At 42.8% G+C, this 17,859-nt stretch overlaps 1 protein-coding gene across 5 annotated transcripts in view; it reads right to left on the bottom strand.

Moving 5' to 3' along the window:
- Window positions 1–8,569: 8,569 nt before the first annotated feature.
- Window positions 8,570–17,859, bottom strand: part of SLC26A7 (solute carrier family 26 member 7) — an 84,265-nt gene continuing 74,975 nt past the window's right edge. For all 5 annotated transcript variants that reach the window (XM_083623328.1, XM_083623329.1, XM_083623327.1 and 2 more), the window contains 3 exons: window positions 17,249–17,303; window positions 17,048–17,151; window positions 8,570–13,450 (listed from right to left, as the gene is read on the bottom strand). In XM_083623328.1, coding sequence (XP_083479454.1) covers window positions 13,415–13,450; window positions 17,048–17,151; window positions 17,249–17,303 — 195 coding nt within the window. In that variant the 3' untranslated portion in view covers window positions 8,570–13,414. The remainder of the gene's footprint in view (window positions 13,451–17,047; window positions 17,152–17,248; window positions 17,304–17,859) is intronic.

Below are 17,859 nucleotides of genomic sequence, written 5' to 3'. Positions count from 1 at the left end.
CTGGGCTAACAGTGCCTGTTGGGAAAAACTTATTCCCTGAGGGGACTGCTAATTATTAGTTTGGAATCCTTTCCCAGTATCAGCTATGGCTTGCAATCTCTGGAGTCAGGAAGTCTGCTCTCACATTTTATGTCACAAACAAGAGTGAGGGTCACGGAGGAGCTAACACCATAATGCAACGTAAGCAAGACGGATGCCTTGAGCCATCAAAACGAACCAAAGAAGAGTCAGGTCAAGAGTTTCCTCACCACACTGTTTCCTAACGATCCCCAGTACGGAATCCTTAGCATGGATTCATAGCCGTGGTGTTTACAAGGGCAAGTAAATACAAAAACTGGACTTGCTGCATGGTAAGATCTCAGTTTTCCAGAGTCTGGAAACCTTTGTTGAGTTGAGCAGGCCTCCTTGATATGGGCAGTCACACTGTGCACCAGTTGGAAAGGGCTCAATTAAATTGCCTGCTTTTGATGCCTACATGTTGTTGTTGTTGTTTAGTCATTTAGTCATGTCCAACTCTTCGTGACCCCATGGACCAGAGCACGCCAGGCAGATGCCTGTTGTCTTTGTCCATGGAGTTTTCTTGGCAGGGATACTGGAGTGGCTTGCCGGTTCCTGCTCCAGATGGATCACGTTTGGTCAAAACTCTCCACTATTGACCTGGCCATCTTGGGTGGCCCTGCACGGCATAGCTCATAGCTTCTCTGAGTTATTCAAGCCCCTTCGCCACGGCAAGGCAGTGATCCATGAAGGGGGATGCCTACATAGGATGACCAAAACAGGGAACGGCCAGATCTCACTGGAACTGAATTCCGGTTCCTCTTTGGTGGGTGCTATTTCCTTTATAAGAGAATAAGGGAGGCATTCATTCTGAGTTCCAGCACATCTTTTTCTAGAAAAATAGCATAGGGGGGTACTGCATAGGTCACAATTAGGGATAGGTAAATCTATCAGTTTTGATTCTCTTTGTTTCTCATTTTTCCAAACTTAAATTGTGTACCTTTTGCAGCAATTAGCGACTAAAAAAAATAAAATCCTCATACACATTCATTGCTATTTCGCCTAACATATCTTTAATGCAGTTTTGGCTAATAAACACATTTTTGCAAGCAATTTCCACTAATATAATGCATTTGTGTATGTCATTTTCACAAATTTGTGCATTTCTCCCTAATAATAGTATCTTTCTTTGGTTGGAGAACTGCATTGCAAAATTTGGAAATGTGCGTATTTTGAATGATAGCGGTGATTTGGCTTGCACATTAGTTTAAGAAGAGCAAATTAGGTAGTTTCTCGTTAAAATTCAAACAAAATTGAATTTCACCTCCATCGCAATACAAGCAACAACCATTGTGGTGGGGTTGCATCCCTGACCCCCGTACATGTCAGCGGAGCGCTGCTCCAGCCCCTTTTCTGGACACTTCTGGGTTGTGGCACTGTACCTGGTTGCACATCAATTGGATGTTCATATATTGGTCATTGCCTGTATGTGGCTGTTGGTCAGGGTTTCATGCCAAAGGTCACAAATTATGGAAGCCCCAGCTAGGAGGTGGTGAGCCATAATTCTTTCAATCTCAGGATATACACTTTTACGCACAGGAGCTTCATGATGAAAAATCACACATGATTTAATTGTGTTTAGCAGTATGTGGTTCACTTAGGACTGCATGGTGAAGGATGGGTTATAAATGCACAAAAATAAATAACCCTCAGTGACCCTGGGTTCTAGCAATACAAGATGGGGGAGGGGAATGTTCCTCTATCCATTTTTTCTCAGCATGCATCATCTTACACCTCCAGCAGCATATCCTTGTGTGTCAAATACCTGAAAGTATTTTTTAAATAATGGGGGTTGCTAATTGGTATGCAGCCCAGTATGGATAAGATGGTGTTTAGGACTTGGATGGAAGAAAACATAGAATCAAAATACAGTGGTACCTCGGGTTACATACGCTTCAGGTTACATACGCTTCAGGTTACAGACTCCGCTAACCCAGAAATATTGCTTCAGGTTAAGAACTTTGCTTCAGGATGAGAACAGAAATTGTGCTCCGGCGGCATGACGGCAGCAGGAGGCCCCATTAGCTAAAGTGGTGCTTCAGGTTAAGAACATTTACAGGTTAAGTATGGACCTCCGGAACAAATTAAGTACTTAACCCGAGGTACCACTGTATGTTTATTGAGTGCATGCCCTCTCTGATGTGAGTAGCAAGATTAAGACTGTGTGTCTCTCTGCATCTGATGACCGCACATTCTCCCTGTTTGATACACCATCTGCCTGCAGGTGGAACTATCCCATTTTGGGAACTTCCTTCTGGTCATTGGAACAAAATGCAGGGCCTATGCTTAGGCTCACCTTTTCTCTGTGGTACAAAATGCAGCTGAAACTCACGTTAAACAAAAGAGCTGTTAAGCAAACTCAAACGTGGATGCTGAAGTCATACTTGTAGGGTGATGAAAACCTGCAATCTAAATATCTGGCAGGAGGACAGATCACAATTGAAAAGCCCATCGCACTGCCAACTAAGAACACAAAACAACAGCCACTATTTATCTATGATCTCGTATGTTTTATACTCTCCGGAGCCAATCAGCCAGCCGAGAAAACACAAATTAGCTAACAAACCCTGTCCCTGGGGATTTATTGACATCACTGATGATGCAGGTGAACCGAAGACGGAAGTTGGCAAATCAGGACAAATAGAAATCATTAGCTTCGGCGTCACAGAAAACATGGGCTGGATAAAAAGGCTGGGCACAGATTTTTTAAAAAAACAAAACAAAAACTCCAAAGTTTGACAAATGGAAAATGGACAAACACTGGAAAGGGAGAAAAATCTCCTAGATCACTAGTTTTCCAAGCTGTATTCTAGGGAATTGTGGGGTTCTTCTGAAGTTTATTAGGGGTTCCTTATACAAAGTACTAGTCATGCTAGAAAATCTTTCCTAAAAGGCAACTTTTCTACCATTATATTTATTGAGTGCCTCTATCACTCATCTTTCTTTTGTCATAGAACTGAAGGAAACATATATGAGCCAGTGTGGTGTAGTGATTAAGAGCGGTAGACTTGTAATCTGGTGAACTGGGTTCGCGTCCCCGCTCCTCCACATGTAGCTGCTGGGTGACCTTGGGCTAGTCACACTTCTCTGAAGTCTCTCAGCCCCACTCACCTCACAGAGTGTTTGTTGTGGGGGAGGAAGGGAAAGGAGAACGTTAGCCGCTTTGAGACTCCTTAGGGTAGTGATAAAGCGGGATATCAAATCCAAACTCCTCCTCTTCTTCTTCTCTCACTGTTTCCTATCCAGCTCCTCCTTACCCACTTCAGATCTGCTTATCCACAGCAAGGTATCTGTATCACGTGTCCTCAGACTGTGCCCTCGGACCCTTACTACTCAAAACATTAAAATGGCACAGCTACATGGTAGTGCTAAGTGTTCTTGGGTCCCCAAACATTGTTGGACTATAATTTCCATCATCCCTGACCATTGACCGTGCTGGCTGGGGCTGATGGGGGTTGCAGTCCAACACCATCTAGGGGTCAAAAGTTGGGAAATGTTGCCCTAAGGTCTATTCTCAGCTTGGTGAGAACTGTGGTGCAGCCTGACAGACCTGCACAATAGCACCTGTGCTGGTCCCGGGGGGGTGTTACCATGCGGCATGGTCTGTGTCCGGTCCGAGGCAGAAGCAGGGTCCAAGGCAAGGAGTCGGGCATGGTCAGGAACTCAGGAGAGCAGGTCAGGGTGCTGGCAGGAACAGGTAACCAACGATGTTGCTCCCGCAACCTGGGACTGGGCGGGCTGGCCTTTATCTCCTCTGAGGCATAGGGCAGCCCCGGTCCACAGGTGACTCGCCTCCCCTGGCCTGGAGGCGAGCACTCCTCCTGCGAGAACTTAGTTCCCTCCGCTTCTCTGCCCTGAGCCTCTGCAGCTCAGGAGAGGCTGGAGAGTTACTGGACCCAGAGGCAACCTCACCTTCCCCTGACAGGGCTGGGAGAGGAGCACCTGCAGGCAATGGGTCCTCCATCACCTCCGGAGCCAGAGAGGATTCAGCTGGTGTCTGCTCCTGAGGATCCGGCACAGGTGAGGGCCCTTCAGGTTCAAGCCCCTGCCCCGGCTCAGCCGGCCTGGGAGGCGGGGACTCCTGTGCAGGCTGGGATTCCTCAGGTTCAGCCTCTGAATCAGATTCCACAGCACCCAACCTAGACTGAGTGTGGGGCCCACCATAGTTCCCAGAATTCTTGGCAGAAGCTTCCTGAGCAGATGCACTGATGTGAGAACAGTTTTTTGGAAGGGAGGAGAAGGTTCTCAGGGGCTACCGCCCCTGGGGGGTATGTTCTACCTCTATGGTCAAATGCTATAGATATGCTTCTTAATACCAGCTGCTGGAAACCACAGGAAGGAAGAGTGCTGTTGAGTGAAGCCCGCTTGCAGGCGTCTCACAGGCATCTGGTTGCCCCCTCAGGTTGCCTCAGTGGCATGGAGTGCCTTCCATCAGCTTTGGCTGGTGACCCAGCTGCGCCCCTATCTGGACAAAGCCTCACTACTGTTGTTTATGCTCTGGTAACCGCTAGGTTAGATTACTGCAACATGAAGGGCTGCCTCTAAATACAGGGGCCATTGGTTTGTTTTGGTTTTCTTCTTGTTTTTGTTATGTATTTTGTGTTTTTTATCTTGTCTTTTTATGCTGTGAAGCATACTGAGATCTAATCATCATCATCATCAATGATAATAATATACTGAGTCAGGTCAGCTGAGATAGCTCAGTCGGTAGAGCATAAGACTCCTAATCGCAGGGTCGTAGGTCATTCCTCTGTGTAGCTCAGTATGTTCAGTATTGACTCAGTTGGTTAGAGCATGGTGCTGATAATGCCAAGGTTGCAGGTTTGATCCCCGTATGGGACAGCTGCATATTCTTGCCTTGTAGGGGGTTGGACTAGATGATCCTCAGTGTCCCTTCCAGTACTAGGATTCTATTACTCTATTCCATGGGTAGGCAAACTAAGGCCCTGGGGCCAGATCCGGCCCAATCGCCTTCTAAATCCGGCCTGTGGACGGTCTGGGAATCGGTGTGTTTTTACATGAGTAGAATGTGTCCTTTTATTTAAAATGCATCTCTGGGTTATTTGTGGGGCATAGGAATTTGTTCATTATTTTTTTTCAAAATATAGTCCGGTCCTCCACAAGGTCTGAGGGACAGTGAACCGGCCTCCTGCTGAAAAAGTTTGCTGACCCCTGCGGTCTATTCTGATTCTACAAGGAGAGGCAGCAGCTCTCCAGGGTTTTAGACAGGGCTCTTTCCCAGCTCTCCCTGGAGATGTAGGCAATTAAGCCTGAGACTTACTCCCTGTAAAGCAGAGGAACAGTCTCTGCATAACCTGTGCTCTTGTCTATTGATATTAGGCTGATACCCATGCTATCTTATTTTATATGCATGTGATTTATCCTCCCTCCACTTAGCCTAGCCAAATACATAATTTAGTCACCTATGTTCATTTTTAAAAGTGTATAGATTTTAATTTGTGGTTTAGTGACAATTATTTTATGTAATTTTAAATAGTTTTGTGGATTTGGGCAGGGGTTTATCTACAAAGTGCAAGTAGATAAATAGGTACCGCTCCGGCGGGAAGGTAAACGGCATTTCCGTGTGCTGCTCTGGTTCGCCAGAAGCGGCTTAGTCATGCTGGCCACATGACCCGGAAGCTGTACGCCGGCTCCCTCGGCCAATAAAGCGAGACGAGCGCCACAACCCCAGAGTCGGCCACGACTGGACCTAATGGTCTGGGGTCCCTTTACCTTATCTACAATTTTATTATGCACATCATGACCTGCCCAAGCCCACTTTACAACTGAGAGGAGAGCAGGCCTAGATTTCTGAAAAGCCAACCCACTTGGAGCAATGGGAGCGTTGTATTCCACCATATTGCATTTTAGAGAGAAGTGATAATCATTAAACTTCCATCAGGAATCCTTAGCCTTGCAAATGCCAACTGGAAGACCCCCTCGAAGCGATGGTGAAGGAAGGGCTTCAAGAGATGTGGAATGGATGCTACTTCTTCTGGTTTTTGTTTAAATTTAATTGAGGCAGACGGTATAATGTGAAGCTTTCAACTAACGGCAATTTCAGCCTATGGATCTTTGCGATGTGGCTGATCGATCACGGGCAATAGTAGCATATGCTGCTTTCAGGCTCGAGTTTCCGAAATGCCATGAGAAGCATCCTCAATTAGTAACCGAGGCCATTTAACACATCAGCTAAACTGCTAACTGGCACACATCAAGGCTCATTGTGTAGACCGAAGACCTACAAAGAAATCAGCACAATTCAGCATGTGGCAGGGAATGACGAAAAGGCAAAATAGTAAGGGTTTTAAAAATATATATGTATAAGAAAATGTGCCCGTGGTTCTCTCTTTAAATGTCAAATCGGCATGTTTGTTGTCTGTCTCGCTCTTGCTGCCTTTGCCTTGGAGAAATGAGAGAGGCATTTGGCCTTTTGTGAGTCTGTGTCAGAACTTGTATGTCCTGAGGAGAAAAGTAGCTGTTTTGAGAAACTATAAAGCAGCAATGAACAGACAAATGGTTGGAATGGCTGAGTTAAATTTTATGGAACAGATGTTATGTCCCAGAGCAGCCCCGGGCTTTGTCTGGTGTCAGCCCTTTGGTAAATGGGTTTTCATAATGAATTTAGCTGCTAATTCGCACATAAAAATCTATGTTAAAGTAATGCTAAGGGACTGTCTCTTAAACCTACAAAAGGCAGGCGGTTCAGGATGGATGGCTTCACCTGTCTCTGCAGGGCTCTTTCTTTCTGAAGGTAGGCCAAACACCTCATATATAGGGGTGATTTTGGGGGGTATTACAGAATGCATCTTCACCTGTAACAGTAAGATGAGCGAGCGAGCTTAAAGTCATTTTTAACCCACGAAGCTTAAAGCAGTGTTTAAAGCTTCAGTCCACGCAATTGTAACGACTAGGGTGTCCTTTTTATTGTGCATTCCTGATCGGTGCACACAGTGGTATTGGCACAGTTATACACAATCCTGCATTCAGCATACCCCCTGCCAAATGTCCTTATTTTCCAGAGACAGTCCTGGAATTATGAACGCCATCTGGGCTTCTGATTTGATCCCAGAATGTACCTATTTTCTCTGCCGCCACCGAGCTCGGGGAGAAGGGTGAGCTGGCTCTTTGTCCTGAGCGGCTGTGGCTATGAGAGAGCATCCTGTTGCCTTTCCATGGCTGCCATTGCTGGCATTCTCCATTGGGCAGCTCATAGTGGCTGCTGGAAAGGCGAGGAGGGGAAGAGGTTGTCACCCCTGAAAGCCAACCTCGCATGATACGCCGGCTCTGCAGGGCAGGCAGAGGGCAAGGCTGCCCCCTGTGCAGAAAGAAAGGGGGAGTGGAGTACAAGGAGCCTTGATTATTTTTTTAAAATGAGAAACATGCTTTGTGTGTCCATGTCTAAGCTTGCCCCTTTATAAAATTCATTTATTGGTGCATGTTTTTCTTTTAGTAAATCTACCAGAGAATGGAATGGAATAGGGATTAGGGGGTTTTCTCAGGACAATGAAGGGTGTGTGTGCTTTGACTTCAGATCAAGCTTTGTTGGCAGTAAACAAACCAAACCTAAGCTGCTGGACACAATGGCAAGCCATCGTTTACTAAGTCATAGTTTAGTGAACCATAGTCTAGTATTATATGCAAACCAGGCAGGGCTGGATTTAGGTTTGATTAGGCCCTAAGCTACTGAAGGTAATGGGGCCCTTTCTATGTCCAGCTGTCCTTTGCCAACAGCAAATTGTCACTGTTTTTTTGTGTTGAATATCTGCTATATGGTAATTTATGGACCTACTAGGTATCTAAAGCCATTTGCACATGTTGCCATGCAACCAGTCCATGCAGAATGTAGGCACCCTATATATAGAAATGAGGAAACCAGTGATATTTTAGGGAGCAGGCTAGCAGGCGGGGCCCATTACTTACATCATAGGAGCCTGCACAACACAAAACACTGTTGCTGTATGTAGGTTTTATTTTATTTGTTTTTTATCTTATATTTTGGAAATGTACATCCAGTTTTTCCCCCTTTAATTTTTTTTGGGGTCCCCAAGAGAGTGGGGCCCTAAGCTATAGCTTGTTGGCTTATACGTAAATCCAGCACTGGCTGTGACTTCAGCTCAAGCTTTGTTGGCAGTAAACAAACCAAATGTAAGCTGCTGAACACAATGGCAAGCCATGGTTTACTAAGTCATAGTTTAGTAAACCATGGTCTAGTATTATATGCAAACCAGGCCTATATCAACCCAAGTGAACTATATACTTAAAACCATGCTGAGAGTCAACATTCCTTTTTTGTGGAGTGGGTGATAAAGTAGTAAAAGGAATGTTTATACAAGATATGACATCCTAGCCTCTGGATGCAATCCAATGCTTTTATATTGCATCATCACTAAATTGTTAAAAACTCAAGTTGAAAAAGTGAGGACTGTTTAGCACAGGACATTATTTTTTTTAGCAGTGAAAGAGAGAACAACCAATTCCTCCTCCAACATAGAAATTATCTACATGCCAGTTTATTTCCATATAAATTTATTGTTACATATGCTAATAACAAACAAGGGAAAACAAACAAAAGAGAAATGCATTGTTAAACATACAGAAACGAGCAGATTGTCCGATCCTTGCTAAAATCCATCAGATGGATGAAAGCACCATTTCACATCCAGTCTGGAAACGCACTTATTTATGAGAAACATTTTATTATTATTATTCTTTTGGCAGACAGAAGGAAGTACCCCTCCCAGGAAGTGCATTCTTTTCTAAACAACTCGTTAGTATTATTTTGCTAGCCAGTAAATGTCAAACAATCTTAACAAATGCTTTTTGGCACATTAAGGTTTTCATTAAACAAGGAAGGTATCTTACACGGTAGATTTATACCATCCAGCTCTGTCCCAGCCTTCAATAAATTATAACAAGGTAGCTAAAGCCAGACTTTGTGGCACTTAATATAGGGATTTAGGGGGAAATAACCTTTAAAAGGGAAAGCACAGGATGAACATTAGGGACATTTAATTTGCATAGCAATGATCCTAGCAAGTCTCCCTTATTATGTATTTATGTCTAATTTATCATTTTCACTAAGTTTCTTTTTAAATACTTTATTGACATTCTCTCTGTGTGTGTGCGCACACACACGTACAAGAGTTCATAAAAACAGAGGTTGTAGCAGTGCAGGTTTGTACAGTCTGTGTGGCTTAATTTGCAGGACTGCAGAGAATTTATGGGACCCTGGGCAATAATGAATGAGGTCCCCATTAATGTATGTCAGTGTGCTTTTCTCTCCCAGAGCTGATTGGGTGAACTTGTGGGGCTCCCAGCTTGTTTTTGTCACATTTTATGAGTTTTGGAACTCAGGGCATCACCAGGTCCTTATTTTGGCACATCCAAATGCACAAAGTGTTCCCAATAATCCCAGTCAATCAACACAGAAGCCTGGAGAGCCAGATCTATCCTTAGGAAGCTGATTTGGGGTGCCATGAAAGGTTGATGTTGATCATACTGATCTGGGAGGGATCAAATGGTCTGACTCTGAATAAGGCAACTCCTTATGTTCCTATGCCAAAAATAACTTTGCTGGCCTTGAGTACTCTGGGGTGTATCTCGTGCTAGTCCTACTTAGAGGAGACCTGTTGAAATGAATGAACATGACTAATATAGGCCCATTCATTCCAGTAGGTCTGTCCTAAATTAAGCTTAGCGGGATACAACCCAGGACCAGCCACAAAATGCTTGGCCTGACTCTGCACACAGGTATCTTTTTTAGAGCGCCAAAAACCTCCAAAATCCTGAAATCCTGAGCTATTGCTTCACTGAGTTCACCAACTTTTGGCACACTGTGCTTAAAAGAAAAGGGGGGAAACCCTCTGGAAAATTCTGCTTAAGGTAAAGAGAATCAATGCCAGCTGCATTGTTCCTATGGCTTCAAAGGTGCATTAAAACAAGGGTTACCAACCTTTTTTGGACCAGTAGTCACATTTTGAATTTTGAGAGTATCCTGGGAGTGCCAGCCACAAAATGACTGCTATAGGGCAGCATGGCATAACACAAAATTAGACAAGACAGCCACCCCTGACAACTGTCGTGGGAATTCAGCTATGTCCTATTAGTCCCAACTATGGAGCTAATTCAATATTGATTTTATGCACACACTGATGCTGTCTAATAGCAACAGGGAGCATTCCTCACAACACTCACTTTCATTTCACAGAAGTCACTTAGAAGTTAACTGCACATTTTGCCTTATAACTTTCTTTCTAGATGGACTAGGGGCTGACTTTTTAAAAAAAAGGCACCAGGGTGTCCTTTTGGGCACCAGGGTTGGCAACCTCTGTGTTTAAAAAAACAGTTTTTGCCCAAGTGGATTCTTAAAAGTTGTGTGTGTGTGTCAAATTTTTTTATGAAACATTCATCCCATATTAGTTTGCTCCAGAACAGCTGACTTTTTTCTCCCAAACCCTGATGGCATACAATGAAGATATTCTGCACACCCAATTTTTAGCACAAACATGGGTGCACATCTCTTAAAGTCAGATTTTTTAGGACTGCTGCTAGATTTCCTCAGAGAAGATAGCTTGATTCTCGCCTTAGTCCTGGAGTGGCCACCCACACCCACACCCACACCCACCCTCACATCCCTTGCAGCAGGGCCAGTTGCAAGGGATGGTGGGAGTTGTAATTCAGATACATCTGCACAGCCACAAGTTAGTCACCCTTGCTGCTATACCCCCCTTTGCAAGTTATCCTAGCCACACTTTTACTCCAGTTAAAACCCTCTTCCCCACAGAGTCAATGAAAACTTGTAGCAGATTGAGACCCAACAGTTTTCCTCCATATTTCTTTTTTAAATACACAAATGTATAATTTAAATGACCCCTTCAAACTTATTGCTTCAAAGATCTGCCAATTTGGAAAGTGAACCCAATGTTCTGCAGACATCATCATAAACAACCAGCATAATCCAACATAACATGAGGCAATTATTTAAGTGTGATTGCTTGGAGCTCTCGGGGCACAGCGCGGATCTCCTGCATTCTTTGCAAATAAGCAAATCATAACCACAATAAGTGCTAGCAGCAGAAAATGGTAACGCTGCACATTGCAAAATTATCAACCTAACATGTCCTCCTATTCTACAAAAGTTTGTGAACCGTGTGATTTTAATAAAGGATTGCCAGCCATTCATAATTGTTATGGATTGCTTCTATTTATTTTTTTTAGAGCCAAGTCCATAATGTGTAGAAAGCTTGCTCATTTCTTTTGGGGAGGTGGGGGGGTGGGGAGAGAGAATAACAATAAATTTTGCATGAATGATGAATTCACCACTTTGATAGAGATGCCATGAATATCAACCCCTGAAGCAAAAATTGTGTACTCGCTGTTTCAGACAAGTGTCCATTGCACATCTGTTTTATGAAAAGCCAATTGTGCATGCAATGTGTAATAACGGTTCAGATCTGCCTTAATTTATATGGCTTTTGAATGCAGATGATGCACAATTAAGGCAATTATGAAATGTGACATGCAAGAATTATTCCAATCTGCACTACTTAGAGAACACAGTTGTACAACTGCATATAATGAGAGGCATGCAACACAATGCAATGATTTAAATCAGCTTTGCAAACACTGCGCACCCACTTTTGTGGATTAGGATCCCAGACTCGCAATGCCAACATGTTGAAAGTCTGCAATATTCACCAAGAGAAAAGTGTCAGATTTTGCACACCCTGCACTTTCAATGTGTCTCCTATCTATACAGTGTAATTTACATCTCCATTGTCCTCCTATCACTAGAATCCATTGTGTCAGATGGAGAAATTTATCTCCTTATTTATTAACTGAAGCAATTAAAACTGTATGATTAGATATTAATAATATTATTGGGGGGAGGGGGGAAATACAATTCTTAATGTCCTCCAGTTTTTGCCCAAACTTGGTTGTGGCTTGAATTATCTGTAATTAGCAAGCAAAAAAGATTGCAATCCCACTTAAATATCTATGACATTTGTCTGACTTTTGTGCATTGGGTTAGAAACACTTTCAATAAACTGTGCAGAATACTGCTAGTCAAAAACTATTTGAAACAATGGCACTTTTGCTTTCCACTTATCTATGCAGAATCTCCCGATCATTGTTTAGATGTAATACGAAAACATAATTTAGCATCCTATGCACAAACCTGCATCCTTCTCTTTCTTCAGTATGGCCATGAGAAGGAGACCGGCTGTTTAAAGCTAACAAGAGTTTGTTGCTTTGTCTAAACTCAGCACTGTGCTTAGTTTTATCCAAACAAGCCAGGATGAAAAACCACTTGTCCCAAAGTGACAAACTGCTGTTAACTTAAAATACACATGGATGCTATAGCTACATTGAAGGAGAATGTGCAGAAGGGAGAGGATGAGCCTCGGGCTCATGCATGTAGCACTACACTATGGTTTAGTGTTACATCCTAACCCACCCACCCTACCTTTGTGATTGCAAAATCTGTCTGAGCACTTAGATCTAGAGCCACAAACTGGCCCTCTCTGTATGCAGATACAGACCTATGTGAGCACATGCCATTCCCTGTAAAATGTGACACAGAATAACCCTCTGTTACAAGACCACCCCCCTGACCACTGTAAATTAGCACCATTCTACTTAATTCAATGGAGCTGTCAGCATAGGTCAAACCTGAGAATTTTACAACAAATGCTAAACCTTTTCACAACGGAAGGGAAAGCAGGGGCTATGTTCATAACTGGAAATATGTTTTTGAAATTCATGAGAAGATACATACGGCAGCGTAGAACATAAATAACACTCAAAATAGCCAGTGACCTTGGTGGTTTTGATAGAATATGAAAGGGGTATGGTGGGATTGCTCTAATGGGTGCCCTGCATATTTAAGAAGAAATAATCTGGACATCACAGTTTGTGTTTCCATGTAACAAGCTGTAGATCCTTGGGATTAGATACCAGCGACTGCAGTACAAAATTCAGTAAGGTTGTATTCTCTTGTGCACAAAATGATACAACTAAGTTACAATAGGACAGAGTTCAAAACAATATACACTACTGAAATGTCCTAAATTGCTTTCTAATTATTATTATTTATCTAAATGCATACAAAAATATGTAGCAATCAAATAACAATTTTATTTTTATTTTTATTTTTTTAAAAACTGTCATTGCTGGTAACTCAAAGAGATACCTCCAGGAACGTTTTGACAGTAAACACTGTTGATGTTGGATTTGTTAAATAGACTTGGCATACAATTATCACCATCAAAATCCCATGTTTGAAGATCTGACGAAACACCGGCAAAGTTCTTTCTGTAGGTAAGCGGTTCAATATATCTATATCAGGTCAGCTTCAGACCTCAGTGTGTTCATTAAGCTTGCAGAAATTCTAAAATTGAAAGAAGAAGGAAATTTCACCCTACAGCTAGAGTTTTCTAGAATGCATTAGCATGTAAGTCATTAACAATCCAGGCATTTAACAATGAAAATAGACCCAGGGCGAGAGACCTAGACTGTGAGTAACTGTATTGTATCAACATTTCCAGAAGCGCTACATGAGTCTATCACATTTGCAAAGATACCATGATGTGGTCCGTATACAAAATGTCATTAGTATGATATGTAATGTAAAAGAGAAGATCTGGACAGAACTGGAATTTGAGAAACCTGTGCAATACAGAATACCAGGCATCCCATTCTTGATTCATAACCAAACTATCTTAGTAATGATAACAAACCCATTTGCAAAAGCGGAATTACAAGATCTGGCAATCCTAGATGTAGAAATTAACACCCCCTTATCACTATTGATTCCCTTCACATTGTATCACGATTCCCATCCTTTTACAAACCTGATAGAAAACTGATTGGTATGAAAGGAAAGGAAAAGGCTGGTACTGCTTGATTCACTTTTATGAAAATGACACTTCTCTCACAGCAGGGCAGATCATGGAAAGGATGATGCATTGTGTCTCAAATTCAACAGTTAAATCTCAAGCAAATTAGAACAATGACACCATTTGAACGAATGATTCTGAACATCCAAAAAAATGCTATCAATTTTATATAAAATATTCACTGATTTAGCCATTGGACTATTAACTTGGTTATTAAACAAAATTGGGAAATGGACCTAGCCATAGCAATTGAAGCAGCATATTGGAACAATCTGTGGACAATTAACCCTCTAAAATCAACATCAACCCACATCAGAGAAAATTATTTTAAGTTAATACATATGTGGCATTTAACACATGTAAGAGTCAGCTATATAGATAAAACATCCACTTTGGCACATGTGAGAAGCACATATCCTGCTGTTCTAAGAAGGTTATCGTAGTATAACACAGGCACCAAAATTCACAAGACCACCACTGCTAGTAATGCAAACCTGGCGTTTCATGGGAGTGTTATGTTGAGAGGTAATGACTTCTTAGCTTCATGGAGAAGGACTCATTTGTCTCACGGAAGCCACGTTAAACACACTAGCACACATTAAACGTAGACTGGCACAGTCCAGATGGTGTCTGACTTGCACCTCCCACCAGCCCCTTGCTAGCACAGCCAGTTGTGAGGAATTATGGGAATTGTAGTCCAACAGCTTCTGGTGGGTACTATGCTGGCCACCTGAGCATTAACGCTGACATTTGCCAGAGTTTATATTTGCCCAAGGATTCTGTGAACTGGCACTGTGTCTGCTCACTAGGCTAGGTCTCAAACCTTAGCTTGAGATCTGGAATCCCTGACAATAATGCAGCAGTTTGGATTGCAGGGGCTAATCTGGATGGAGTACTGAACCCAAGGACTTGAGGGCGTGTTGGCTACTTCCAGCACTAGGATAGAAAGAACCTGCTGCACCACTGTTTGATCGTTCCTTTGATACTAAGGGAAGCTTCAGAAAATTCATTTTTCACCCAATGAGTCATGATCTCTAGGGCCACCAAGTGAGACTAAGCCACTGCAAACAGGTGGTCTGAAACCAAGCCCAGTGTCAGCACTTGCATGGAGGAGCCAATGGGCTTGGAGAGACCACCACAGCTGACATTGGCTTCCTTATACTTAATTTGTTTTTGCTTAAAATGCTTTTTTTTTTTTTACAGCACTCTTAAAAGAAGTCCAAAAGCCATCTAGAGAAATTAAGATACTGGTGATAGCTAGAGCCATTTCCCCCAGCATTTGTTCTCGGCCCAGGGCTGTGTGATACCATCCAATATTTCCTGCTCTTTGGTGCAACCTGGCAAGTTTGTGAATGGGGGGGAGCCCATCAGGGTGTTACTGAGGGGAGCATCTTGCCCAAGGCATCTTTAAACCTGGCCACCACACTCTGGGCAAAGCTGTGAGTTGTTTGTTTACTGAAGCCAAGGTGAAGGAGGAACTCTGTGTGTGTGGAACCTACTTGCACACTTTAACTACAACAGCTGTGGGGGGGGGGGAATTGCCCCCAACACAACTTGCTTGTCCCATAAATATGTAAAAACTAAATCAAAGAGAGCGTAAGTTTCAAATAGCTAAAATACTGCATTTCCCCTGTTCGGCATTTTGCTCGACAAACACCGCCAGTTTTTAGTCAATCAGCCTAAAGCGATGTTGGAAGAAAAGGAGGAAGAAGACTTTTCTAATTGAATTAGCAGAATGTTCCTATTCACGGTAATAGGGGAGGGGAGGGCGAAGAAACAGAAAACAACAGCTTATTGACTAGTTTTAACTTTAATCTGTCTTGGACCCCAGCCAATGCTGTAGTCATGCATAAAACACTGGAAAGCCAAAACTCCATGCGTTGCCTGAACATTTGGTTTAATAACAGTTACAGTGGAGAATCTTGCATGAGTTTACGCTATAAGCAAGTCTGCGCCCTTTGAAACCAGAAATGTGGAAACAGAGTTTATATAATAACGTTGGTTCCAATCCAAATACCCCTGAGCTGTGTCGTATAATATCGCCTTAACAGAGGCTGCAAGAGTGAGGCTGGACTTAGGCAGGTCTAGGCAGCCATGAATGAATGCAAGCAGGAATGGACAATCACACCACAGTAGATGACCCTCACTGCCGCTGTATATTGTTGCTTCCAACTACCTGCTGTTCCTGTTGTTGCGCACACACATGTGCATGCGCTGATTTTAAAATGAAATGGCTACTATATGTTAAACGGGGAGGTCAAGGGGCTGTTTAGCTTAGAAAAGAAGAAAGGAACATAGGAAGCTGCCTTATACTAAATCAAACCACTGGCCCATGTAGCTCAGTATTGTCTACCCTAAGTGACAGCAGCTTTCCAGGATTTCAGGCAGGGTACATTTCAAGACCCATCTAGAGATGCCAGGAATTGAAAGTGGGACTTTCTGCATTCAAAGCAGATGCTCTACCACTGAGCTAAGTCCCTTCTCATATGTCTTTAGGGCTGAGGGGGCATGCTATAGGGTAGGAGTAGTCAATGTGGCACCCTCCAGGTGCTTGTGAACTATAAATCCCATCAGCCGCAATCAGTATTGTCAGAGATCATGGGAATTGTAGTCCAGAACCATATAGAGGGCCCCACTTTATAACCCTATATCAGACTAAGAGTGCCATGGACAGAGTAAATAGGAAAAGCATGACTCACCTCTTTCAAGGCATAAGATCTCAGGTCAGCCAGTGAAATTAGCAGGTAAGAAAAACAAAAGGAAATACTTTATGACATAGCCCATAATTCACCTATGAACATCATTGCTGCTGGTTACTGTGACTGGCTTTTTTAAAAAAAAATAAAAGAGGCATAGAGGAATAATATCCACTGGGGTAGTGAACAGCAAGTGCCAGAAATGCAGAAAAAAGTACCCCTCCTGACTGCTGGATGCTGAAGATGAAGAACAAGGTACAGAGATAACCATCTCACCCTGTTTGTGAATTTCCCACAGACATTTGATTGGCCACTTTGCAGAGGGAACTTGAGTGAGGTAGAAAATCATGATAGCTCTCTTATCTTCTTCTGTTCTCGTGCAGTGAGACTCACCTTGTTCAACTGAATGGCACCAACAGCTGATGACACCGATTCAAAGAAGACGGCATTCTCGGATTCCAGCTTTCCGCTGAGCTTCAACGCCTTTATCAAGGAAGCTGTAGTAAGACAGGAATGTGCGCACTTTAAAAGAGAGGAACGACACCCGGGAAAGTTAATTTTTAAAATTTATGCTCACCAAAAACTGATACTTGCCTTTGCAATTTGCCAGTAAAACATCAATGTTTCTTTTTTTAGATTCCGTGTAGATCTAAAAGAATCCAAATATTTAAACCACCTTACTAAAGATGCTGAAGTATCACATTCAGATGAAACGATGCTCCCCCTCCTCCTTCTCTGTTTTAGATTTTGTCACCTGGTTGTTGTTGCTTTCATTATTTCATATAAATGAATTTAACACAAATTAGCAAGGCCCACTCTCGGCTCAGGAAAGATGTCATTCAGTAAGAAACAGGTAGGGTGCATACACCCCATATTTTTAAAACATGTTTAAAGCACATTCCCCTCCAAATAAGTTAGGAATTGTGATTTATCCCTCACAGAGCTATGGTTCTCAGTACCCATAACAAGCTGCAGTTCCCAGGATTCTTGGGGGGGGGGGGTTGCTTTAAATGAATTATGTGTGCCCAGCCTAAGTAATATTTAGCAAAAAATTATACATGCTGAATTGCAAGTGTCCAGCAGAGGGAACTGTTCCATAATATAAACATCCCCCTAAAAACTAAAATCCATTAAGGTTTTGTGGTATGGAATGGTAAGCCTCAATGCCACATTGTAAGGACAAACACTGCTGTGATCCAGGAGGA

Source organism: Podarcis filfolensis, assembly GCF_964270895.1.
Source record: "Podarcis filfolensis genome assembly, chromosome: 7".
Lineage (NCBI taxonomy): Eukaryota > Metazoa > Chordata > Lepidosauria > Squamata > Lacertidae > Podarcis > Podarcis filfolensis.
This window is presented reverse-complemented; position numbering and strand designations above follow the sequence as displayed.